Below are 26,285 nucleotides of genomic sequence, written 5' to 3'. Positions count from 1 at the left end.
TTTGTGGAGTTTGAGATAACGCTTCTTCTAATTCTAAGCTTTTTTTTTGCTCCATCTCTTTCTAATGTTAACAATTTAATTGTATCTTCTTGTGCTAGAATTGTCATCTCAAGCTCTCTACATTCTTCAAATTTTGCTTTAAGACAGCCTTTGATGTTTTTAAACTTTTGTTTTAATTTCTGATATGAGCTTAGAGTTTCTGACAAGCATGATTCTAAATCAGAACGAGAAAGTTCAGAAAATACCTCTTCAGATTCTTCATCTGAGCTGCTGGATGTGGTAGCCATAAGTGCTACGTTGGCCTGTTCATCAGAGTCAGATTCTGATGATCCAGATTCACTATCATCCCAGGTGGCCATTAATCCTTTCTTTGTTCTGAAGGTATTTTTCTTGAAGCTTTCTTTTCTAGAGTTGTCTTTCTTCAGCTTGGGGCATTCATTTCTGTAATGACCTGTTTCTTTACATTCATAACAGGTAATATCTTTGTTAGCTTTACCTTTTGAAGTTGACTCTGATCGATCCCCTCTGGGTCTTGGTCTTCTGAAGTTGTTGTTCCTCTTTTTCCAGAGTTGCTTGACTCTTCTGGTTAGTAGGGACAACTCTTCTTCATCATCAGAGTCTTCTGGTTCAGAATCGTCAGTATCTTCAGTTTCTGCCTGGAGAGCTTTGGTTCTGTCAGGTTTCCGTCTTTCAGATCTGAACTTTAGCGCTACGGACTTGTTCTTTTTCTGAGGCTCATCCTCCTCTAGTTCTATCTCATGGCTTCTGAGAGAACTAACAAGTTCTTCAAGGCTGATATTGTTCAGATCCTTTGACAGCTTCAGAGCAGTAACCATAGGTCTCCATTTCTTTGGCAGACTTCTGACTATCTTCTTAACATGATCTGCAGTCGTGTATCCTTTGTCTAGCACTTTAAGACCTGCAATAAGAGTTTGAAATCTAGAAAACATAGCCTCTATAGCTTCGTCATCTTCCATTTTGAAGGCTTCATATTTCTGGATAAGCGCCAGAGCCTTCGTCTCCTTGACTTGGGAGTTTCCTTCATGGGTCATCTTCAGAGAATCAAGTATATCTTTGGTTGTCTCTCTGTTGGTGATCTTTTCATATTCGTTGTATGATATAGCATTTAGAAGTATTGTTCTGGCCTTGTGATGATTTTTGAAGATACGTTTCTGATCTTCTGACATCTTGTTTCTGGGAACTTCAGCTCCATTTTCTAAGACAGGAGGTGTATATCCATCTGTGACTATGTCCCAGAGGTCAGCATCATAACCCAGAAAGAAACTTTCGATTCTATCTTTCCAGTAATCAAATTTCTCTCCATCAAAAACAGGAGGCTTAGCATCGTAAGAATCTCTTTCATTTGAGTGGGCCATTGTTTTTCTCGTACTGGATCTCTCTACACGGTTAAGTGTTTGATTAGAAAATCAATAACAAAGCCGGAGCTCTGATACCAATTGAAGGTGAGAAAAACAAGAAAGGGGGGGTTTGAATTGTTTGGAAAAATAAGCGCTTTTTCAAAATGAAAAACACACAATGATTTTATACTGGTTCGCTTATAACACAAAGCTACTCCAGTCCACCCGGCCAAGGTGATTTCGCCTTCAACAAGGACTTAATCCACTAATCTTGAAAGATTACAAACAACGTCTAAGAGAAAAATCTCTTAGTCCTCTCAAGTATACAGACTACACAGAGTCACTTGAGGAAATCAACAAACAAATAAATGAAAGATTAATGTAATCTAGAATGCTTCTAAGAAAGCAGATATTACAATAGTAAGAACAAGAGTTTTTCACGTAATAAGCAAAAGCTTCGTGAAGATCTTAGAGAGCAAGAGTGTTTTTTCTTGAGTGTTGATGTTTCAGTATAATTTGGCTTGTTGGCTAATACTTGTGTGTAGTGTACTGAATGTTGATTTGCAATCCTTTATATAGATCAATGAGGTAGTAGTTGAAACTGATGAGTAATAAGATGAATTTACGCCATAACATAAACAGCTTCTGCAGGATAACTTTTTCTCCTTGAAATGACTACTTACCACATATAGAATCTTCTTTATTGAAATTGGAGATTAACGTCTCTTTCTGTTTTAGGAAATCCATTTGCAAATCTTTTCTTGACTTAAACGTTACTCTTTCATGATTAGCAATTCCATGCTCAGAGTATTTGTGTTTCTGGAGAAACTTGGAATCTTGCTTCTGATGTTGATCTCTTGTGAGTTCAGATAGTTTCTTCAGATAGCGCTTATAACTTCTGGAGCTTAGAGATAGCATTGTTCAGAGTCAGAACTTCTAGAGCTTACTTCTTGTTCAGATGCTTCTGATACTTTGCTGTTTTGCTCAGAGTTAGACTTTCTTGAACGTGTCTCCACTTCAGATGCTTCTGATCATTTGATAATTTGTATCTGATCTGGTTTTGTATCTGATGACATCATCAGATTTCTTCCTTCTTTCTTTAGAATCCTGCACACTTAGAAACTTTTCGTTAGGGTGCCATTTTTGGTTTTATCCTTTGTTATCATCAAAATCAAGGAATCTGTTGTAGAACAATTTTTGTTCTTACATCTATGCATGTGGTACCTCAATGTGAACTCAAAGTTTCACCGCTTTCCGATTCAATATCTAGAATCCAAGCCACGCTTCCGATCCGGACAAGACCAAAGCCCTACGTCTGTTTCCAATGAAGGATCACCGCTCAATACTACGCCTAATCCTAATTAAGGATTAACGTCTGCTACGTCTGTTTCCAATGAAGGATCATCGCTTAAATACTACGCCTAATCCTAATTAAGGATTAACGTCTGCTACGTCTGTTTCCAATGAAGGATCACCGCTTAACCACTTCCACAATGAAGTCAACCATGCTATGAATGAATGCACACATACCAACACATATGCAATTAAGACCATCTATATACCGTCTTAACATCCCACATATCACCATGACTCATAATTGGCACATATACACATTCATCACCACACATCAATTACGATTACATATAAACATCCATAACCATAAATCATTCACAATTCAATAATGGTATACATACACATTCATACAATATATTATTCACCAATATAGGCCAATCATCAAATATGTACACATAGATTTCATTCCAAAACGCACACAACATTTAAATATCAATTTTTCACTTTTCAAACAGTGTTAACCGGTTAACGCCCTGGGTTAATCGGTTAACGCAAAACAGAATGCGCTTCTTGGCAATTTTTAACAGTGTTAACCGGTTAACGCCCTGGGTTAACCGGTTAACGCAAGATAGAATGCAATTTTTTCAATATTATAACAGTGTTAACCGGTTAACGCCCTGGGTTAACCGGTTAACGCAAAACAGAATGTTGTTCCTGCGCTAACACGAAACAGAATGCAGATTTCCCCGCATTTTTCATCGTTGGAGGACTTCCGGACCTCCGCTTTCGATTCCGTAAAAAGCTACACGTTCAGAAAATTATGACTCATCCAATTATATATTCATTCACAGTTTTAGCATAATTTAATCATCACAATTCAAGAGTATTCATCAAGACCTAATAATTCCAAAACCATGCCAATTAAGGATTTCAACCTAAATCATGTTTCTACCCATTAACCCAATTATACTAACCCATAATAATAAGGATTTCCCCCCTTACCTTGTCAATTTGATGGAAACCTTGACTCCTCTCGTTTTTCCTCTCCTCTTTCTCTATTGCTTTCAGTGCTCAAGTGAATTCTAATTCTCACTTCCTTCACTCTTACTATTTATAATAGTATTCTAGTTGGGCTTAAATCATCTAATCTAATCACTAGGCCCAATAATACCTAATATTTAAATACCTCTATTTAAATTTAAATAATTAACCATTCACTATGCACACCAATTTAATTAATTAATTCAATTAGTTACTTGTTTCTTATATCCACTAGATAATGAATTAATACACCAATTAATTAATTAACACTCCACATAATTAAATATAATATAATAAAATAATATAATAATTAATTCCTAAAAATTGGGCTGTTACAACTCTCCCCCACTTAAAAGATTTTCGTCCTCGAAAATTCCTCAGACGAACAACTCTTGATACGATTCCCTCATCTTATCCTCGAGTTCCCAACCTGCCAATGGAAAATAAAACAAGCACCAACAATGTTCTCACACACATGTCGCATACTAGGGAACAAACATAACTAAACAACCTGGCCGGACGGACCGACCTGCCCTTATACCACTAATGTAACACATTAGTGACTATTGACCAACTGGTCGACCATGCTCTGATACCACTAATGTAACACCCCTTTTTCTACCCCAAATTATTTATCATATAATCAGAGTAAATAAGCACGCATATAAAGAAAAGGGTGTCACATCGACGTTTTCAAAAGTTAAAGCTTTCAAAAACCAACAATACACATGGTCATTCAAAATAACACATTTCACTCATCATGAATATTCAAGCAATATGCGTTCGCAGCGGAAAATAAAGAATACTCATGTATTTCATAAAATGATCCATGTCCCATACCATGATCATCTCTCAATAATCACTCCAAACAAAATAAAATAATTAATGACATAAAGCATATCAAAATAAAATAGGAGTTCAATACCACTAATCTACCCAGTGTTACATGACCAGAGCATTGACTCATTACCTAATTTCAAACTAAATACGGAAACTCTCCAGCTATTCTTGAGCGAGCTACCGTCCACCTACTCCAGCAATACTACTCTGTAGTATCTGCACGATACCCATGTAAAGGTAACATTCAAACAGAAAGGGTGAGAATTCAAATCATTATGAAATAGCATAATAAGGCACAATGAATTAAAACACAATTTAAGAATTCATCACACTTGGTATAATCACGTCAATAATATTAACCAACAATCATCTCACATATTTCAAACGTACATCGCATCCACATCAATACACACATTCAATGATCACATAACTATAGACGACTCCATGCAAGACAATGTGACTCTATGCATGTGGTACCTCAATGTGAACTCAAAGTTTCACCGCTTTCCGATTCAATATCTAGAATCCAAGCCACGCTTCCGATCCGGACAAGACCAAAGCCCTACGTCTGTTTCCAATGAAGGATCACCGCTTAATACTACGCCTAATCCCAATTAAGGATTAACGTCTGCTACGTCTGTTTCCAATGAAGGATCACCGCTTAAATACTACGCCTAATCCCAATTAAGGATTAACGTCTGCTACGTCTGTTTCCAATGAAGGATCACCGCTTAACCACTTCCACAATGAAGTCAACCATGCTATGAATGAATGCACACATACCAACACATATGCAATTAAGACCATCTATATACCGTCTTAACATCCCACATATCACCATGACTCATAATTGGCACATATACACATTCATCACCACACATCAATTACGATTACATATAAACATCCATAACCATAAATCATTCACAATTCAATAATGGTATACATACACATTCATACAATATATTATTCACCAATATAGGCCAATCATCAAATATGTACACATAGATTTCATTCCAAAACGCACACAACATTTAAATATCAATTTTTCACTTTTCAAACAGTGTTAACCGGTTAACGCCCTGGGTTAATCGGTTAACGCAAAACAGAATGCGCTTCTTGGCAATTTTTAACAGTGTTAACCGGTTAACGCCCTGGGTTAACCGGTTAACGCAAGACAGAATGCAATTTTTTCAATATTATAACAGTGTTAACCGGTTAACGCCCTGGGTTAACCGGTTAACGCAAAACAGAATGTTGTTCCTGCGCTAACACGAAACAGAATGCAGATTTCCCCGCATTTTTCATCGTTGGAGGACTTCCGGACCTCCGCTTTCGATTCCGTAAAAAGCTACACGTTCAGAAAATTATGACTCATCCAATTATATATTCATTCACAGTTTTAGCATAATTTAATCATCACAATTCAAGAGTATTCATCAAGACCTAATAATTCCAAAACCATGCCAATTAAGGATTTCAACCTAAATCATGTTCCTACCCATTAACCCAATTATACTAACCCATAATAATAAGGATTTCCCCCCTTACCTTGTCAATTTGATGGAAACCTTGACTCCTCTCGTTTTTCCTCTCCTCTTTCTCTATTGCTTTCAGTGCTCAAGTGAATTCTAATTCTCACTTCCTTCACTCTTACTATTTATAATAGTATTCTAGTTGGGCTTAAATCATCTAATCTAATCACTAGGCCCAATAATACCTAATATTTAAATACCTCTATTTAAATTTAAATAATTAACCACTCACTATGCACACCAATTTAATTAATTAATTCAATTAGTTACTTGTTTCTTATATCCACTAGATAATGAATTAATACACCAATTAATTAATTAACACTCCACATAATTAAATATAATATAATAAAATAATATAATAATTAATTCCTAAAAATTGGGCTGTTACACCTATCGAAATAGAGATTCCTTCGTTATGGATACTAACGGATGTCAGGTTGGACAAAGTCGAATGGGTACAAGCAAGATTGGATCAATTAACCTCATCGATGAGAAACGACTGGCATCCAGATGCCACTGTCAGCTATATCAGAGGCAGTTGAAGAGGGCTTTTGACAGAAAAGTTCATCCTCGAAATCTTGAGGTCGGAGATTTGGTAATACGAAAGATTCTGCCAATCCATCCAGATCCGCGTGGAAAGTGGACACCCAATTACGAAGGTCCGTACGTAGTGAGAAAGGTCTTCTCGGGATGAGCCTTAATCTTTTCAACTATGGATGGTGACGATCTCCCATCTCCCGTAAATGTAGACACAATAAAAAAGTACTTCGCCTAATAAACCCGCTAAGTTGACCCCTATGAGCAATTTAGGCAAAAAAAAAGGTATCCCGGTGGACCACAAAAAGAGATGTCCAGAAAAAAATTAAGGATAAAATGAAAAGGATTAAACCCGCCAAGTTGACCCCTAGGGGCAACTTAGGCAAAAAAGGGCATCTCGGTAGATTGAAAACCCGAGAGGGCAGCCTGGGCAAAAGTTAGGGATTGTTTAAAGGCAAGTGACTGCAGTCTGGGGAGGACCTTCGTACCCTGCCATCCCGAGTATAAGAATTCTGGAAAGGGAGAATCAATCCAATCACGGTGTTCAGAAGCGAGGAAAAGGATCTCCGAGGACATATGGACTATAGCAACACGAGAACCCAATGGACACTCAAGTCATTGCCATTGTCTTTTCCATTTTTTCGCAATCACCTCTTTAAGAAATTACTTGTTGTAAAATCAACCATTTCACGGGTTCATCATCAATAAAAGTGTTTCATTCAGATATGCTCAGTCTTTTATATTTTTCTGTTTGTTTGCAAAGATGAATAAAATTTGTTAATAAACAATGCTTTGGAAATAGTGGGGGAAATAACAATAAAGTATTCAAAGTAAAAAGGAATTTGCTTTCCCGTGAAAAAGGATCCGAAGTGTGTTCTACCTCCTTTGTGGGACTTTAACGAACTTTTTCAAATTCAATTAACACATTCTAGTTCATCCTTGTGCTCATTTATTATCAACTTAATACCATTAACTAGTTCATCCTTGTGCTCATTTATTATCAACTTAATACCATTAACTTCTTCCAAGTCTCCACTCCAAATTATCATCATTTCAAGTATTCCAACATGCCTGTACCATACCGAATGTCACAAGTACTGAACCGGGTCTATTTTGCGAGAGTTTTGATAGCCGGCATGTTTGCCCAAAACAGAATTGGAAAACGGCGCCGACACCGCTGGTGAAAGATAAGTTATTTTCACACGTTGCATCAATATATCAAAAATAACCAAACATATTTTGAAAATTGTTGAAAAAGCAGCATATATGACTTCTCCTTCTCCTATTCTATGTCCTGTCTTTTTCTCTAGAGCTTTGTTTTTCATCATGAAACATGTAGAATATGTACTTAGTAGCTACAAGCAAATGCCAAATGAATGGCATAAAACAACAAAACAATACATACCTTTTGTCGGCTTTCCCCGCATTGGAATGGAGCCGATGGAGTGAAACTTCGATGGAACTCGCAATGCACCTGAAATGGAAGTCGAGTATCTGCAAGTTATGATACTTAGCTCATCGAAAGAGATTTTAACCTGCACTTTCATTTGAAGTCACCAACCCTGAAACTACCAAGGATTGGAAAGGTTGAATTCGAGCAATGAAACCGTCCATGAAGATGATAAAAGCCATGTCAAGAGACAAACCCTATCCTCTACCTGCTTATGAGATTTTCATATTCTAATCCACACAAACAGCTTAAATAACACGCAGCTCCATTGACGATAAACATGCATAAAATTACCTTGAAGAAAGTCTCAGCAAAGCAACTGAATTTTCCTAGTAAGTCTCGTACCCATATATACAAAAACACTATCAAACACCTTATGTAATTATCAACTTATTATGATACAAATTTCAAAATGTGTTCAACTACAGAATCCATGATCTAATTTCCATCATGAAAATACAGAATAAGAGTTGTTCATATAAAGAACAAAGAAGTTCAAAGTACAAAACAACAGTCTTCATGAGTTTTCTTTTCAGCAAAATAACTCATCTAAGCGAATCTAATCCACGCTTAGGACCTTTGGAACTTTAATGTAAGGCTCCTCATAGCTCGGAAGCGAAGCAATGATGGCGTCCCTGCAAAGAATACACCAATCTATCAGACCCTATTACTTCATATCCAGTACACCCAATTTACCGATAACGAATAAACAAACAACTCACCGTTGATCAAATGTCTCAGGAGTATTGTCACGCAGATTGTTTTCGGTATCTACAGATAAGCAAAGCCAATAAGCAACAATGTTTTTTCATGTAAACGTGCAAAAATTGAAGTTAGGACATTGATTATGAATTTATGATAGCACCTGCTCTAATTGAAGGCTCAATGCTTTCAAGATCAACACTCTGCAACTGTCCAAACCTGCCACACAAGTCAAGCTTTGGTTCCTTAGAAACTCAATGTTAAGCCTCGTAATCAGGGTTTTAAAAATCTGTCCGCGACTGGGAAACCGGGACAAATTGTGGTTAATTGACACCGCGACACCAGTAGTGACCGAAATCGCGAAAGCCTTAACACCACCGCGACCTTTTTAAAACCCTGCTCATAATATCAATCAAATAACCAGTAAAGGGGTTTTCGATTCATTTACCAGCCTATAACCTGCTGAATTTTAGGACCAAATTCTTCAACCTAAAACAAGACAAATTACTATTAACATTTGAAATTCAAAAAAAAAATTATACTTTGAAAGAAAAAAGGGAATTACCTCAGTTGGGGTAAGAGAGATATGAGCTGTTTTTGCCAAATGAGACACATTTGGAGGTTCAAGAGAGGAACAGTTTGTTTTTGAAGACAACCTACGAAACTGTAACAACTTGTGTTGGATTTTAGATTTCGATTTCGATAATGTTAATGATAATAATGGTGTTCCTCTGAGTAACACTTTGCAACAACTCATCTTCCTTCAATTTTACAAAACCTCATCTCGAAACTCTCGAAAAGTTTGTTTTATGGGTTGAAAGTTTCTGTTTTTGCAATTTAGTCCCTGGAGAAATTGAATATTCTATTACATGTCTTTCTATAAATAGGATTTTATTTTCTAATTTTTCTTTTTTTCGCTCAATCTCGAAACCAAACGCAGAAACTTCATCTTCATGTCGCGGCAGAGATCCAAAAGATTCGAACTTCCTCCCGGTCAAGAGGTAACCGAAATCTCCGATCCATCAATTTTGTTCTTTCTTATCCATATTCTGAGATAAATTTTACTTTTTTTTTTGTTTTCAGTGCAAATTAACGTGTTTTGATCATTGTTTTTGTGTGATTTTTGATGAATTATGGTGTGTGAGTTGCAGAATGTTGATAAATTGGAGAAAGTTGTAAAAGATGGGAATTACTATGGAGCTCAACAGATGTATAAGTCCATCAGTGCCAGGTTCAAACAATTTCAAGCTTTTGTTATCATTGTTATGCGCTTTCTTATTTATCTTCACTTTGAAAATTGTGAAATTGGTTGTGATTATGTTTCCAATGTTGTTTTCTTTCATTGTCAAGTAATTGAGAGAGAAGAGATTGATGTGCATACATGTTTTGTTGCAGATATGTAACTGCTGAGAGGTACTCTGAAGCATTAGATATCCTACATTCGGGAGCATGCCTTCAATTAGCTCATGGACAGGTTGTTTTAGGATTTTTATTTTCTTGTCTTTCGAGATTATTTCGGTCGTTTTTCATTATTAGCCGTGTAGGAGAAACTACTAGGTTTTTCATTATTGGCCTTGTGGTTTTGATGAACAAAGCTATTCGCGACATTTTTTGAGACACCTGAAAGCTTAGGTTGCTAAAAGCTACTTGCTGGTTAGGAAAAATAAATGAATGAAAAAGTCATCTAGAGAGAAAGGAAATGCAAAGATAAAGGATCGGGAATGATTTTAACATTTCTATGTGAATTTGCATTTAGTTTTAAAACACATTATTGGTTAAATATTCATCTTTATGATAAGAATATATGGAAATTCTTTCGGCGGTTGACAAACATCAAAGTAAAGCCAAAGATATGAGAAAATAATAAATTGTGAGCAGTCCTATTCCGATGTGTTCCATTATCAATTTAAACCTTAGTTAAGTGGGCGAAAAAACACATTAGTATGCATGTTTAGGTTATTAAATGTCACCCAATTTATAAGAGATTCCATGCATATTCAGGACAGGTCATTGTGATACTGCAATGAGACATCTTATGTTGTTCTTAAGCTATGTTTGATGTTGCCTTAAGGCTATGTTTGGATTTTATAAAATGAGCGGAGCGGAATGGAGCAGAGCATAATGGAATGTAGTGGAATGGAGCGGAGCAGAATGAAGAATCGAAGGTTCTATTCCACCGTTTGGAAATTTTATGACGGAACACGGTAAATTCTTCATTTTGCCGAATCGGAGGGGAAGAAATATGGTGGTAAGTGATGGAATGAACCGGAATCCATACCACTCAATTTTGCTCCGCTCCATCCGATTTTAAATGATCCAAACAATGGAATTTCACTCCACTTCCATCTCATACTGCTCCGCTCCATCCAATTTCATCAATCCAAAGAAAGAGTTATTTCAATAAGCCATCACAAGGAGTTCCATTGAGTGTTTCTTTATCGGCTATTAGAGGGTTTTTAAAAATGATTTGAAGCTCTATTAACTTAAGCTCTATGGGTGGGAGGTGAGGGGCCATTGTTGTTGTTCAATGTGTTTGATTGAATTTGGCCTCCCAGACCTAAAAAAAATCATAGAGATGTTGATGGTTGGATGTAAACTGATTGGCTATAAGCCAATAACATTACAATCCAATGTAGCTACGAGTACCTCCATTGACGGGTTCTTGATTCACATTTGTATTTTGTAACTAATAGTTTGATTCATAGCGCAACTGTCTAATGCATAAATTTATTAGAATGATGAAATGATTGACCTTGTTTTATTTATTTTTAAGTGGCATGTCTATGACCCTCGTCAGTGCTAAGGTATCCTTTCTTGTACTTGAGATGACCTGTCCTGAATTGTGTGATTAGTGTTAGGATTTCTATGCATGGAATCTCTTATCAATTGGGTAACATTTAATAACCTGAACATGCATACTGATACTGATGTGTTTTCTCACCTACTTAACTAAGTTTGATTTGATAATGGAACACATCGAAATAGGAGTGCTCACAATTTGTTATTTTCTCGTGTCTTTGGCTTTACTTTTTCAAAGAAATCATAATGTCTCACTATTTTTGTTTTATGTTGTCTTAGGTTACCTGTGGAGCAGAGCTTGCTTTGTTGTTTGTGGAGACATTAGGGAAAGGGAAAGTTCCTTTTGATGATGAAACTCTTGGTGCGTTCTTATCTTGTCTTTAACCCTTCAATAATTTTATCCGCAATTTATGATGAAATGTAGTTATTTTCCATTTATTACTAAGTCAATTTGGAACACTTGCTTTTATTATAAGGTTGTTCTCACTCAATTCCATGAGAATTTTAATTTGGTGACTAACATATGTTTGCATAAGCATTCATTCTTCTTATTTAGTAGTTAACCACAAAACATTCATTCTTGTTACTAATTACAAACAACTTTCAACGACAGATCGTCTCAGAAAAATATACGATGGATTTCCACGGGTTCCACTGCCACAACACCTGTGGGATGTCGATGACATGCAGCAACTTTCGGAAAATCTTGGATGTGCAAAGATACGTGTTGAGGGCTGTTCCTCATTCTTAAAAGCTGCTATCAAGTGAGACTACTCAAAATTTCAAATATTATTATAGCTTAAACTTTGCTTTACATGACTAAGTATATGAATAATAATGCAGAAATTGTATCTGAAAGGAAAAACAAATCATATATATCGAAGATTTGCATTTTATACAAGAATCGTGAATTTAAAGTAACATATATATTTCAGTTTAGAGAAATATGTTATTAAACAATAGTCCAGGAATCTAAAAGCATATTTTTTCATGGTTGTTTATGTTGTAATCATTTGTTCCTCGGAGCAATATTTCTGACTTTGCTGCTATTTTATTTAGGTGGTCTTCTGAATTTGGAACAAGTAGTAGTGGAGCTCCAGAACTGCACATTCTTCTGGCGGAGTACATATTCTCTGAAAGTCCTGAGGTGGTATGTATCATAATATCGATTATAGGAAATGGAATCTTCATTGTTGCTCCTCATGAAAAGCTTCACTTAACCTTGAAACTATTTGACCTTTGTTTGTATAAATAAATGACAATGTGTGTGCTTTTTACATGCAGGATATGAATAGAGTGACATATCATTTTGTGAGAGGAAATAATCCGATCAAGTTCGCTACTAATTTAGTGAGCTTTTTGGGCAGGGTCAGTCTCCTAACTTTCTTATTCCTTGTTATTTTTTATGCTAAAACTCGGTTCAACATTATGCATTCATTTTCTATTTTTGGCATAGTTTTAGGAAGGTTCACTGATATGCTTTTCAAATATTGTAGTGTTATCCCGGTGAAGATGATTTGGCCATTGCTCGGGCTGTGTTAAGGTAAAATCGTAAAAGCATTTGAGAGCATAACTCCATGCATGTTTGGTTGATATCTTGGAAATGTAATTAATTCCATGCTTATTTCAACACTGTTTCGAACTGAGTAGTTGCGGATTTGTTGCATGATAGGTATTTATCTTTAGGTAATTTGAAGGATGCGAACATACTAGTGGAGGAGATAAAGAAGCAAACTGAAGCTTCAGAGGTTGAGTTTCCAAAGACAGACTTGATGCAATTCATCAATTTTCTTTTGCAAACGATGGAAAGAGATGCTTTTCCTCTTTTTAATATGTTGAGAGCAAACTTCAAGTCATGTATTGAGAGGGAACCGGCCTTCAATGAGGTCAGCTAACTTACATATTCGATGTCGTTTGCTTTATTTTCCTCTTTGTTGTTGGTAAGTGACAACAAGAAAATTATGACCATCTTATGTTATCATTATCTTATGATTATTTTGTATTCGACGTGTAAACTGTGATTTAGTTGCTAGACGATATTGCGGAGAAATTTTATGGTGTGCAGAGAAGGAACCCCATGGGGATGTTTGGAGATATATTCAAGGTAAGAAGACTATTCATATTTTTCAATAGTTTACTTGTTAATATACAAAAAAAACTTGTGATTGTGATTAGTTAAGATACAATGTTATTCTTATTATGCAGATGATGGGAGCTGAGTAGTGACATTCACGGTTGAGATTCTACTGATAGAACAGCAATTTCAACAGAAGATTCTAATAATTTAGTTATAGAACCTTTTTTTCAATGATAGAGCAAATTTATGTCAGCAAACAAAATCCTTGTGTAATTTATTGATGAGGTTTATTTTGATGATTATGCTATGATATGTAAAAAATAGTTTTCACAATTTTGATAAAAACTAACTGTTTCTAAATTTCAATTATCAATCTTTTGTTTCAAAGTACTAGATTATGAATGAATGTTACCGACATCAATAAGGTCCAGAATGCCATCAAATCATACTTGCGATTTCGGTTTATAAATGGCCAATTATTGTCAACAATTTTGAAAATGTGTAAGAGTACCTCTTGTACTCCAAATCAAAAAAAAAGAAAACAATTTTGAAAATGTGTTTCTGCATTAGTTGTACACCCTTGATAACAATGAAGAGGTTCATTACTCATGTTGTGTTAATACATGGTATGCTATTGTAAGAAGTGAAAAGCTACAATGACAACAATCAAAATGAATTATTAATTTAATTGTTTCATTAACTGTCATTACTTCATAATACTCTCAGTCATGTACCTCTTTAGTTTCTCTAATTTTAAAACACACATTAATCTCTATGGACAAACACATCTTCATTGAGTTTGCTATTAGTCTAGTGAACTCTTTTGGCAAGGTCAGCCTCCTGGCTTTCTTATTCCTTGTTATTTGGTTCAACTTTGCGAAATTCACTCAATGCATACCAAAAATAAAGATCTTACTTTTTATAAACTTGGTTCTACATGCATTATGTTTTTAACTTTTAACTATGGCATTCCTTTGGTATTTTTGGCATAGTTATAGGAAAGTTCATTGATATGTTTTACAATTTAGTGTTATCTTAGTGACAATGATTTTGACCACTTCTCGACCTGTGTTAAATTTCCAGAGATTATGTACTAGTATATAGTATGATACTATTACTAGTATCTGTCATGGTACACATTGTGCAGAATCAGTTGAAATGCTGGAAACAACAAAAAGCTCCAACTACTCATCAATTGAAAAAGTCACTCCATCATGCTTCTTGAAGTAGTGTGTGGTATGATCAACCACCTGTACACAGAATAAACCACCACAAATATCAACTAAACCATAAAAAATGGACCCAAAAAAAGATAAATATTACTCTCATATCCTATAATAAAGAGCATTGCAAATGAATTCATGTGCATGTAACACTATTGAAAGGGAGAACGAAAAACTTACATTTGTATTGCTAAGTTCTAAATTATAAAAGTCCATTGCATCAGACGTAAATAGAGGACCGGCATGCCATGTCCCACGGTTAAGCTTGAGAAATTTGGGACCTGAAACCTTGAAAACTTGGACATCCTCAATGGCAGGAGGCGCGTAAAAATGACCACCGCGTGACTGCACGATTGTCTTGCCTGTGTTATCCTTGATTTCATTTGAATCAACAATAGATGGCTTAGCCACTCCAAGATACCAAACATTACCACCAATGGACCCAAGGCACTGAGTCACACATGCATGATGTGTGATACTAGAAAACTTAAGCGGCCGGTTCTCAAGATGCATAATGTAGAACCTAGCAAGGCACATTAATTTCAACAAGTTAGGGCATAGGTTGCTCCAATATCAAAATGAATTTATGAATCTCTTTTCTCTTTGGTGAAACAAATGAGTTTAAGAATCTGATCATAGCTACATTGAGCTGATGAAATATATATAGAAAACAGATTTTGAAGTGTCGTTTGCGAAGTTTACTTCAATGGATTCCAAGATTTCTAGCCTTTCTAATTTGATATATAGTTGTTTGCTGGGTTAATGCCAGGGTAATAGGACTATATAACTCAAATGTATCTATAGCAACAACAGGAAACAAAAATTAGGGTAACTTTGTGCACTTATTCTCAAGATAATACAACTCAGACAGCTTAAAATTACAACAATCAACATCAAGTAAAACTATAAACCCATCTTAAGTTGATCACAGCTACTAATGAAAGTGGCATTGAAAATTTGACCAGAAATTCAATGCTTAACAATAATTAATGGTGATTTTGTATTATTCTTTTGGATCCGTATTTTGCATCTATAAAATTATTGGTTATTTGATGTTTTTCTGTTTCCAAATCATAGTTTCATGTTTCTTAAGACTATAGATTCTGCTAGTTGAAATTCTGAGCAGATTCTTCATTCTTTCTAATATGGCTTCTTAAGGGTTAATAAACCGGTTCAGAGATATGAATATGAAAAGCATTAAGCATTAGTACCTTCACAACAAGTACATAAACAGTTGCATAAGTTGCATATAGAAAGATACAAGGGAACCTAAATTCCTAATCCCAAAATTAGAAATTTGAAAATCTCAATTAGCCTATAGAATTTAGAAACATACAAGGGGAATTGTGTTATGACTCCAATAGAATAAAAAACATGCCATCAAAGTGAGGTCAATAAAATGGTTAGAGAAAAGGACATGTGTCCGCTGATCCAATATCCGAGGGAATTGATAACAAATAATATTCTAAAGATTGGAATATATAAGGAAAGTTTGATAAGAAAATGAGGAGTGGAATCATGTCAACTCTTGTACCTTCTCTCTGATTATATCTTCCTTTTCCTTGTACTTGTTCTATTCTATTGTAAATATGATGCACTATTTGTCTTGAGAGTAATACAGAGATACCTTCATTCTAAATTAGTTCTTTTTTATTGTATTAAGTTGGGGTTCAAACTACAAGGGATTCAAAATGCTTACAGTGTTGCTTTCATCTTCAAACACCATTTCTTTTGTGGCTTCTAAAAGTTATTAACGTTGTGAACATTACTAACGTATAGATACATTAGAGCGAAGAATGATGGAATCAATTGAGCAATGTAGAACAAGTTGCAATCTTATTCAATAGTCCATCAAGGAACAGATCGAGGTGTCCATCATTGAGCATAACTCAATAGACCGCGCAGAACATGCTAATCTTTGTCCATCGATTGCTACAGAGATTCCCCAATTCTTAGGAGTAGTGAAGCAACCTAGTGAAGAGTGATTCCAATGAATCGTCGCCAGATGTGTTCGTGGAGAGAAATCGAGTACCGAAACCACCAAATTTGTGTGTTATCACAATGAGGAATGGGTTTTCAACAGCGTTCCCACCCTCGTTTTCTCGCATGATCGCTGCAATATCAAGGTTTAAGCAAATAGAAGGTGGCTTATTTTCAACGTGACAAACAATGGTTCCACAAAGGGCGGACTTTGGGTGGAATCGCCTTTTATATGCTCGGTGGAACGACCAAATTTAGCTGCCGCCGCCGAAACCTCCATATTGTTGTTTTCAGCAGAAAAACGGTGGAACTCCAAGTGACATGGGATTCCACCACCTCCAGAGCCTCCTGACACCGGTCAAAGAGTGATGTGACAACAGTGTCCTTTTCAACACGACGAGGTACCACAAATCTGATGTTGGACCCATGGTGCAGTGGCAAACTCTCCACCGCCTCCTAAACCACCAGATTTGGTTGTCTTCCAAGCACCGTCGTCATTCGCGCCGTTTCGGTCCGTATCGTCAGTTCAACATCACAGAGAAAAGGAATACTTACGGGTGATCCTTGTTGTTCATCTTTGTGCTGATTCCTATGGACTTATTGCTCTAGAATATGGCTATACAATGAATTTTAACAAGAGTGAGGTTTATGGCTATACTGTAGTGTTGCTCAATGTCTTGGTTAGTAAGCATATTGATGAGAAATGGTAACAAGTGCCACAAGAATATTGTTATACATTGAATTTCAATAAGAGTGAGGTTTATGGCAATGGTGTAGTGTTGCTCAATGTCTTGGTTAGTAAACATATTGATGAGAAATGGTAACAAGTGCCGCAAGAATCAAATTCACACATGCAGAGTTTTACACAAGGTAGTTCCAATGATAAATGGCGAACTCGGCAAAATATTCCAAGTTCTCTGTTGTCACGATGGATTCAGCCCAATCATGACGGTCGTCACCAGTCTCTAAGAACAGACCGTCGACCATTCAGTGCAAAAACAAGAAGCAGTTTTTCCCACTCCTTCACTTTCTCCACTTCTGTTGCACGACCACATCCGTTACAAATCGAATTTTACACTATAAATAGGCCATTAATTCACAATTTCTGCCTCATCAATTACTTCAATTTTTGTCTTATCAACCTCAATTCCTCTTGCGGACACCATGAAGTGGAATTTTTCCCAGTTTAATACGAGGTTAATCTTAACACACCTCTCTAGCACTCTCTCTAAGTTAGATAGACAATCCTCAAAACTCGACACAGATATGAAAAAACCATTCATGAAGACTTCCATGATGTCCTCTAGGAAGTCCGCAGAGATCGCCATCATGCACCTCTGGAACGTGACTGGTCCATTACACATTGCAAATGGCATTCACTGGTAGGCAAAAGTACCATAGGGGTATAGGGGTATGTGAATATAGTCTTTTCTTGGTCACTCGGGTGGATTGGGATTTGAAAGAATCCCGAATAACCATCCAGGTATCAGAAGTGTGAGTGCTTAGCTAAGCGCTCAAGCATCTGATCTATAAACGGGAGAGGGAAGTGATCCTTTTTGGTAACCTTATTTAATAGTCGATACACATTTGTCATCTTGTCACTGTACGTGTGGCAACAGAGTCTCCTTTGTCGTTCTTCACCACAGCCATTCCTCCTTTCTTTGGTACCACATGTACCGGACTAACCCACTTATTATCTGAAATAGAATAGATGATCTCAGCGTCAAGAAGGTTCGGCACTTCTTTCCTCACTACTTCATTCATATTGGGATTAAGTCTCCTCTAGTGTTCTATTGAGGGTTTGGAATTCTCTTCAAGTAAAATCCTGCGCATACACAGAGGGACTGATTCCCTTGAGATCATCAATAATAGTGCATCTTATCGCTTCATGATATCTCTTTAATACAGCAAGGAGTTTCTCAGTTTCGTCTATTCCTAGATCGGCATTCACTATGACTGGGCGATTAAATTCACTATCTAGAAACTCATATCTAAGGTTTTGAGGGAGTATCTTGAATTCTATCTTTGGCTGCTCTGTTTCTGGCAATGGAGCAGGAACAAGGGAGAAGCATTCGTCTTGATCAATTGGACTTGCATCCAATATATCTTGATAAATCTCAACTTCCTTTTCCTTAGTTTCTTCTGTCGGAGACGCATCCAACTCATAAGTCGGGGGTGGCTCTGACGACAGCTCCTTAATGCATTCATCTATTATGCTAACAAAGCAGCACAAGTCATTAATGGAAATGATTTTCAGAAATTAGGACAGGATGAACTCAATCTTTTCATCTCCAACCTCAAAGGTGAGCTTCCCTCTCTTTACATCTATAATGGCACCAGCAATAGCTAAGAAGGGTCTATCAAAGAGGATTGGGATGTGAGGGTCTTCCTTAATGTCCATCACCACAAAATCCATGGGGATATACAGCTAGCCGATTCTTAAAGGTACATCCTCAGTATTCCTACTGGGTACTTTACGGATCGGTCAGCCAGCTGAAGGGACATCTTGGTTGGTTTAAGCTCTACTAAATTGAGTCTCTCACAAATAGAATAGAAAGAGGCATCAAACTAACACTTGCGCCTAAGTCACATAAGGTTTTATCAATGACATACTTGCCGATAACACAGGGAATTGAGAAACTCCCCAGATCTTTTAGTTTGGACAGCATCTTATTTTGGATAATGGTGCTACAGACCTCAGTGAGCGCCATTGTTCCATCGTCATCGATCTTTCTTTTATTCGTTAGAATTTCCTTCAAAAACATGCGTATGAAGGCATCTGAGTTATTACTTTTGTAAAAGGGATACTAATATGGAGTGTCTTTAAAAGCTCAACAAACTTCCTAAACTGCCCCTCTATTTTTGACTTCGCGAGTCTTTGAGGGTGTGGGATCGAAGGCTTGTAAGGAAGAGGGGGTACATAGGATTCTTCTTTATTTTTTCGACCACCTCCTTAGCCTTCGATGTATGTTCATCATCTTTCTCAACTTTATTAGCCAACTGCTTAATCATCTCATTAGTATGGATGTTCTGATTCACGAACTCCTTGTTTTGCTAACTTTGAGTCACTATAAAGTTCTCCATCGTCAGTTCCAAGTCTGACTTTTTAGGGGCAGCGGGGACAACAGGGGCTCCTTTTTGGTTTTGGAAACCGGGTGGAGTAACATGTGCAAGACTGGGTGCAAATAGGGCATTGTTGTTTTTGTAGGAGAAATTGGGGTGATTTCTCCATCCAGGGTTATACGTGTTGGAATACAGGTTCCCTTGTGCGTAATTCGCCTGGTCAGGGACTGGCTAAGCTAACAGTTGACACTCAGCAGTGATGTGTCCAGGGACTCCACAGATCTCGCAATTCAGAGTCACGGTAGCTACTGCGGGAGTGATGCTCAGGTTGTTGATTTTCTAGGTAAGAGCATTGACATTGACATTCAAATGATCGAAGCTGCTAACTTCGTACATCCCTTCTTTTGGTTGTGACTTCTCTACAAGAGTGCGTTGACTCCCCCATTGGTAGTGATTTTGAGCCATATTTTCGATGAGAGCATAGGCATCATTGAAGGGTTTATTCATCAAGACTTCTTCAGTGGCAGCATCAATGGTCATTCTTGTGTTATAGAGAAGACCGTTGTAAAATGTATGGATTATAAACCACTTTTCTAACTTGTGATGCTGGCAGGCTCTCATCAACTCTTTGTATCGCTTTCACACTTCAAATAGTGATTCATCGTCCATCTGCCTAAAACAGGTAATTTGATTCCTTAACTGTGCAGCTTTGCTTGGTAGGAAGTATCTTGCAAGGAACGTTTTCTTTAATTCATTTCATGTCGTTATGGAATTTGACAGCAGGGACTGCAACCACGCTCTGACTCTATCTGTTAGGAAGAACGGATATAGACGCAATCTAATGGCCTCGGGGTCGACACCGTTACTTTTTTGCGTATCTGCAAACTGCACGAAGACAGATAGGTGCAGGTTCGAATCCTCCGTTAGGTTACTAGAGAATTATTATGCTGACTATTTGCAGTAGAGAGGATTTTAACTCTAAGTTGTTAGTCTGGATTGCAGGATTAACGATATTTAAGTAGGGTTCGTCATCAGAAGGGGAAGGCAAAATCTTTGAGTGGGCGGTTATCGTTTCCCGCCATTTCTTGTTGAATTCGTTGAAGTTGGCGTCTAACACGTAGGAAACGTTCGATTTCGTTAATCGGCTTGACTAGGATCCCGGTGCTACGCGTTCTTTGCATACAACCGATACGAGGGAAAAAATTAATTAAAACATGAAAAGTTGCCTTAGTATATACGTTGTAATAACGGAACTACGATATTGACGAAATTGGTCCTCGACAACGGCGATAAAACTTGATAGGCTGCAAGTGCATAACTTTATCGGTTTTAGTATAAAAGATTATCAATCCCTCAGAGACCAATTACCAATTACTGATATTTGTTAGTGTTTATATAAGGCGACGCAATTTGTTTGTTTGCGCGTAATTGAAAAATAACAGTTTAATTCAAATTCAATAACAAGAGAAGTGATCTACCTTACTATGTGCCATTATTCTAGACATTCTTTTTATCATTAATAATCCTTTTCTCTTATCTCTGAAATGAGTTCCAATGAAGTGGTCTACCTTACTATGTGCCATTATTCTAGACATTCTTGATTCTAATTTGTTAATCATATGGTGGAGCAGCTCACAACGAAATACCCAAAATATTTTCCCTAAATATGATGAACTATTTGTATTGAAATTTTGAAAGTAATAACATAGAGATCCCTTCATTCCAAATAAGTTCTTTTTACCATATGAATCTTCGGTTCAATCTTCAAAACCCTTACAAATTGAAATGAAGCAAAAGGGTGTTTGATAGAAAAAAACTAAAACATTGATAAATTGATAGAAATTGAAGGTTGAATGAAAACCTGGGAATTCCTTTAGTGAGGTCAAGTTGAGCATCATGGGGACCGAAACCCTCGCCGTCCGGTGAAGCCTCGATGACCTGGCCGTAGTCTTGAAAGGTTGACGGAGTTGCTTCGATTGGTTTCACGGTAACCACCGTCACACTCTCCATTTCTTATAAGATTATTATTATTATTATGCTATCACAATTTTGGTGCCACAAATTTAATCCTAAAAACAAGTAAAATACAAATCATGCTAAATCAAGCAACTATCATGAGAAATATCCTCTATATGTGATAGGATTATAATTAGTTATCCACAATAGATCGCTTTCGATAGATATAAATTTAAAATTTAAATCGGATGCAAGTTGTGTTTTTATTCTAAAAACTCAACTTAACCTGAATTTTTTTTTATCAGATTCGATTAGATCTTTGGCGAATAAATTTGGTGTCTAAATTCATAAAAATGACTATTTTTTATAAAATTTAAACACACTCATTTTTTAATTATCAAAATTTTAAATAGGTTAAAGAAAACTTATTTTTTATTATTAAAAAAATTATTATTACGTGATAATATTAATATTATTTTACATAATTTAATTATTATTATACTTTAAATTATAAATTAAATAATATTTAAATTTTTATATTGCATATCTTGTATTTTTGTGAGGACATAATACTATTATTAAATTATAAAAATAATAATAATTGACAAAATTATGAAGTCCACTTTTTTAACGGGTCGGTCCTATAATGATAAAAATAAATAAAATAAATATTAATTGAGTTCGACCGGGTTTGGTTTTCCCGACCGAAGCAATCATATATTATCCAAATTAAATAACTTAATCAATCTGACACCCGATCCGATCTATTTGTATAAAAAAGACAATAGATCGATATATTTCAATCGTGCGGTTCAGATACCCCTAATTTCAAGGATTCAAAATAAACTTGTCTTTTTCCTTATTTTTGTTTTTTCTTATTTTATCTTTTTAAGCTTCTAGAATAATATTTGGTATATTTTATTGGCAATGATTAGTTGGCATGAAACCAATTTGTTATATTTAACCATTATGGTATTGTGAATGAAATTAACAACAAATCAATTCATCTCTCTTAAACTCTCTTCTTATTTACATCAATTTTTCATCATCAAATAACATTTTAAACCTTAGTTATCTCTAGTGTTTAGTTAGAGTATTAACATTATTCATCTTTAATATCCAAACATGGTAGCAATTAGTATCAGCTCCGGTGACGATGAACTCTTCTTCAATGCATCTGATTGATGAGCTCGAAAAACATTTCGATCAACATTTTTCTCAACTGCAACTTTAGCGTACCGCTGATTTGGAAGAAAGTTGTGCCTTATTCCAAACTCGTGTAGACCAGGGTTTGTAACACCTCAATTCTTTATTTATCAAATTATTTGAATTATTATGATTTAAGTTAATTATTATGTGTGATAATTGATTTAATATATGTGTCAGAGGTGTGTGACCTTGAGGTGGGAGTGTAGAGAGTGATTAGAGATTAATAGAGGTGGACTAGAATTATTAGAATCCACTTTTTAATAATTAAATAATAGTATTTTAATTGAATTATTGAATTAAAATGAGAAAATAGAATAACAGAAAATAAGGAGTTACTAGTAGTATTTTTATTAAAATAAAATTAGAGATGATAAGGGCATTTTGGTGAATATGAGAATAAGTGAGGGTAATGTTGTAAGTCTCTAATTGAGGGATTGGATTACTAATAAAAAAAGGTTAGTAAGAAGTGGTTAAAGTTTTTCTACGTGACATCAGAATTTGGTGGAAAGAGGAAGAGGCAAGGGCTAGGGCATAGGGAGAGCATCCATTTAAAGAGCTTTGAAGAATTTTTGCTGGAAAAATCTAAGGTAAGGGGAAGAATATCCTTCAATAAGGACTTATGTATGAGAGGTAGAGTAGAGGAGTCCTTAACCTCCAATAGGGATGATGATTGAGATAACTTATGTGTGTTTTTTATGAGTGATATTCTCTTGATTATATTAATATGAATTTCATATGAATGATGTTTGAAATTCTGAACTGTGTATATATGTGTGTTTTCCACCATTATTGCAATATGGAAGGTTTTAGATATGTGAATTGATGATGATTTGATAAACTGGTGATTGAAGTGGTATGTTAATTGGTAGAATTCAGGCTTAATAAGAGTGGGGTTTTAATTTTAAGAAAATATGTGTTTGAAATAAGTTAGTTAGTGTTAGGAAGTGTTTGGATGGCTTTATAATAGTAAAAGACTTTCAAAAGACGTTAAAAAATGGTTTTTTAGGCAAAAACAACAGTTTTTTTGGAGAAAAAAAATTGCACAGTATGTAGCGCTACATATGTGTTGGGAGCCACTACATAAATATTATGTATCGACTCCAAATTGGCAGAATGTTTGTTGCACTATCCGACGATTTTGGTCATAACTTTCCTTTCGTAAGTCCAAATAAGACGTTGTTCAAAGCTTTGGAAAGCTAACGCGTAGAGATATTTCATGAAACTATTTGATGAATGTGTTTTATTAGTGTGGTAAATGTTTTAAGATGATATTTATGACTATTATATTGTTGCATGTATGAGTAATGATCTAATTAAGGAGATTTATTGTAATACTTGAGTTACACTGAATTATATGATATTGTGCCTATGTGAATTGTTGTGGTGTGGTAATCTAGAGACGGGATTACTTGAATTGTCAATGCATTTATGTTAGAGTCAAAGAGGGGTCTTAATGCATTGATTTGATGATATGATCATTCATCATAAGGGTTGTGTCAAGAGGCATGTATGCTAGTTCAGATAGGGGATTAGTGGTTTGTCCCAAGCTCAGAGAGGGGGCTTAGAGCTCAAAGAGGGGGCTCGGGGTTTGAAGAGATTGGAACTCGATTCGTATGAAGAACCAAATGGGGCTCGTAGAGATTGGAATTCGATTCGTATGAAGAACCAAATGTTGAGTTAGTACCACATGCATATGCAGAGTTGCATTAGTCGAGTTGCATTGCATAATGAGCTATATGCATATTGTTGAGTTATGATTGGTTGATGAGTATGGGTGTGAGAATGTATTGTGATATATTGTGAATGATATTGTGTCGAACATGTTGTGTTTGATATTCTACCTTGCAATATATGCCTATTATTATTGTTTGTGATTTCTCACCCATTTGTTATTGTTGTGGTTTGTACTCCTCTTCGACGTACAGATAAGCTAGTAATGAGTAACTGTTTTAGAGTTGGAGGAAAGCATGAGGTTGTTTCTTCATTTTTCTTTATGCGTTTTGTAACACCTCAAATTCGATTAAATTATTTAATTGAATTATTTGGGTTTATTTTATTTAATTATTGGATGTTGGTGTGATTTAAAATAAATTATTTGAATATGTGTTGTTGGGGTGTGGTAGAAATAGTAGAGTATGGTGAGATGATAGAGTAAATTACTAAATGATTATAATAATTAGAATTGTATCTATTATTATTGATAAAATAATAAATTGAAGAAAATATGAGTCTGGGTCAATTGTGGGATTTGAGGAGAGTTTGTGGTAAGAGAAGGGAAGCTAGAGTTAAATTGGGCAAAAATAATAATTAAGCAAACGTAAGGAGGTTACTATATATTTTAAAAGTTGGGAGATAAGCTATTTTTTTTTAGAGAATTGTCAGTACATGAAATTGGAGGAAAGAGGCAAAGATGGAGAGCAAGGGCTTGAGGTTAAGGAAGAACTCTAAGTATCAAAAGTGTTTTTGCTGGAAATCAGGTAAGAGTGGGATATTGTTTCAATAATAAGGGGTGTGATGGAAGGATAGAATGAAGGGACTTATAATCTTCCATAGGATTTATTATCCTTTTGATTGATGATGATAATATTGTTTTTATATGCAATGTGTGAATTATAATCATGTGTGTTTTATATGTTGTTGTTTTGATATGAATTATAACTATGTGTATTGATATGTTGATGTTGTGATGTACTTGAATCAAATGAATCATGTTGAATTTAATGAAAATTGATGATTTAAAGATGATGAATATGATGATATTGTTGTAATGTGTTGTTGATCCATGAATCCATGAAATAATAGATGAGTTTAGGGTGTGATATAAGTAGGAATTGAGATTAATATGATAGATTTTCGTAAAATAAGTTATTGTTATATAATGTAGTGTTTGGATGATGAAAAAACTAATTTTTAGACAAAAAAATAGCAGTATGCGTCGATCTTGTTAGACGATAGGCTCAGATCTATAGGGGTGAATAGATCACTAGTTAAAACTTTAACAAAAAATAGTTTTGAAATTTTTATGGCACGCATAAGTAAGCGGAAGTATCTCGGATCAAATCATCTAACCAAACTTACTATCAAAAAGCTCGAATATGCATAATTATAATCATGGTATGATAATGAATCACAAATTAACCAAACACAATTAAACACAACCAGTTGAATACAAAGCAACAAGGATAGTCTACTTCCAATGATAATTCACAAAAAAACTAGTTA

The 26,285-nt window shown here is 35.5% G+C and overlaps 3 protein-coding genes and 1 non-coding gene across 4 annotated transcripts; 2 read left to right on the top strand and 2 right to left on the bottom strand.

Annotated features, from left to right (window-relative positions):
* Nucleotides 1-8,404: 8,404 nt before the first annotated feature.
* LOC127091408 (glutamyl-tRNA(Gln) amidotransferase subunit C, chloroplastic/mitochondrial) lies at nucleotides 8,405-9,513 on the bottom strand. The gene is made up of 5 exons (XM_051030041.1): nucleotides 9,322-9,513; nucleotides 9,205-9,245; nucleotides 8,920-8,975; nucleotides 8,777-8,825; nucleotides 8,405-8,689 (listed from the first exon to the last, which is right to left on the bottom strand). Exons 1-5 carry the CDS (start codon nucleotides 9,511-9,513, stop codon nucleotides 8,614-8,616), a joined length of 414 nt encoding a protein of 137 aa, XP_050885998.1. The 3' UTR covers nucleotides 8,405-8,613.
* A 19-nt stretch (nucleotides 9,514-9,532) lies between these two features.
* On the top strand, nucleotides 9,533-13,998 carry LOC127091407 (protein GET4). Its single transcript, XM_051030040.1, has 11 exons — nucleotides 9,533-9,757; nucleotides 9,908-9,987; nucleotides 10,152-10,230; nucleotides 11,835-11,916; nucleotides 12,169-12,319; nucleotides 12,615-12,705; nucleotides 12,840-12,923; nucleotides 13,052-13,098; nucleotides 13,228-13,441; nucleotides 13,582-13,659; nucleotides 13,761-13,998. The coding sequence occupies exons 1-11, from the start codon at nucleotides 9,710-9,712 to the stop codon at nucleotides 13,776-13,778; spliced, it is 972 nt and encodes a 323-aa protein (XP_050885997.1). The 5' UTR covers nucleotides 9,533-9,709; the 3' UTR covers nucleotides 13,779-13,998.
* Nucleotides 13,999-14,527: 529 nt separating this feature from the next.
* On the bottom strand, nucleotides 14,528-22,150 carry LOC127092635 (uncharacterized). The gene is made up of 3 exons (XM_051031523.1): nucleotides 21,760-22,150; nucleotides 15,036-15,378; nucleotides 14,528-14,882 (listed from the first exon to the last, which is right to left on the bottom strand). The coding sequence occupies exons 1-3, from the start codon at nucleotides 21,906-21,908 to the stop codon at nucleotides 14,817-14,819; spliced, it is 558 nt and encodes a 185-aa protein (XP_050887480.1). The 5' UTR covers nucleotides 21,909-22,150; the 3' UTR covers nucleotides 14,528-14,816.
* LOC127099442 (small nucleolar RNA R71) lies at nucleotides 20,494-20,599 on the top strand. The gene has a single exon (XR_007793942.1). It is a non-coding gene; the product is annotated as a small nucleolar RNA R71 (small nucleolar RNA).
* Nucleotides 22,151-26,285: the final 4,135 nt, after the last annotated feature.

Source organism: Lathyrus oleraceus, chromosome 6, assembly GCF_024323335.1.
Source record: "Lathyrus oleraceus cultivar Zhongwan6 chromosome 6, CAAS_Psat_ZW6_1.0, whole genome shotgun sequence".
Taxonomy (NCBI): Eukaryota; Viridiplantae; Streptophyta; class Magnoliopsida; order Fabales; family Fabaceae; genus Lathyrus; species Lathyrus oleraceus.
This window is presented reverse-complemented; position numbering and strand designations above follow the sequence as displayed.

Excerpts from the sequence above, each read along its gene's own strand:
- LOC127091408 (XM_051030041.1), bottom strand. The coding sequence starts at position 9,513 with ATGAGTTGTTGCAAAGTGTTACTCAGAGGAACACCATTATTATCATTA. Across the intron at positions 9,246-9,321 it reads TCTCTCTTACCCCAACTGAG|GTTGAAGAATTTGGTCCTAA; the intron begins GTAATTCCCTTT and ends GTCTTGTTTTAG. Across the intron at positions 8,826-8,919 it reads TGAGCCTTCAATTAGAGCAG|ATACCGAAAACAATCTGCGT; the intron begins GTGCTATCATAA and ends GCTTATCTGTAG.
- LOC127091407 (XM_051030040.1), top strand. The coding sequence starts at position 9,710 with ATGTCGCGGCAGAGATCCAAAAGATTCGAACTTCCTCCCGGTCAAGAG. Across the intron at positions 10,231-11,834 it reads TTCAATTAGCTCATGGACAG|GTTACCTGTGGAGCAGAGCT; the intron begins GTTGTTTTAGGA and ends ATGTTGTCTTAG. Across the intron at positions 13,442-13,581 it reads GGGAACCGGCCTTCAATGAG|TTGCTAGACGATATTGCGGA; the intron begins GTCAGCTAACTT and ends ACTGTGATTTAG.
- LOC127092635 (XM_051031523.1), bottom strand. The coding sequence starts at position 21,908 with ATGGAGAGTGTGACGGTGGTTACCGTGAAACCAATCGAAGCAACTCCG. Across the intron at positions 15,379-21,759 it reads CTCACTAAAGGAATTCCCAG|GTTCTACATTATGCATCTTG; the intron begins GTTTTCATTCAA and ends GTGCCTTGCTAG. Across the intron at positions 14,883-15,035 it reads TAGAACTTAGCAATACAAAT|GTGGTTGATCATACCACACA; the intron begins GTAAGTTTTTCG and ends TTCTGTGTACAG.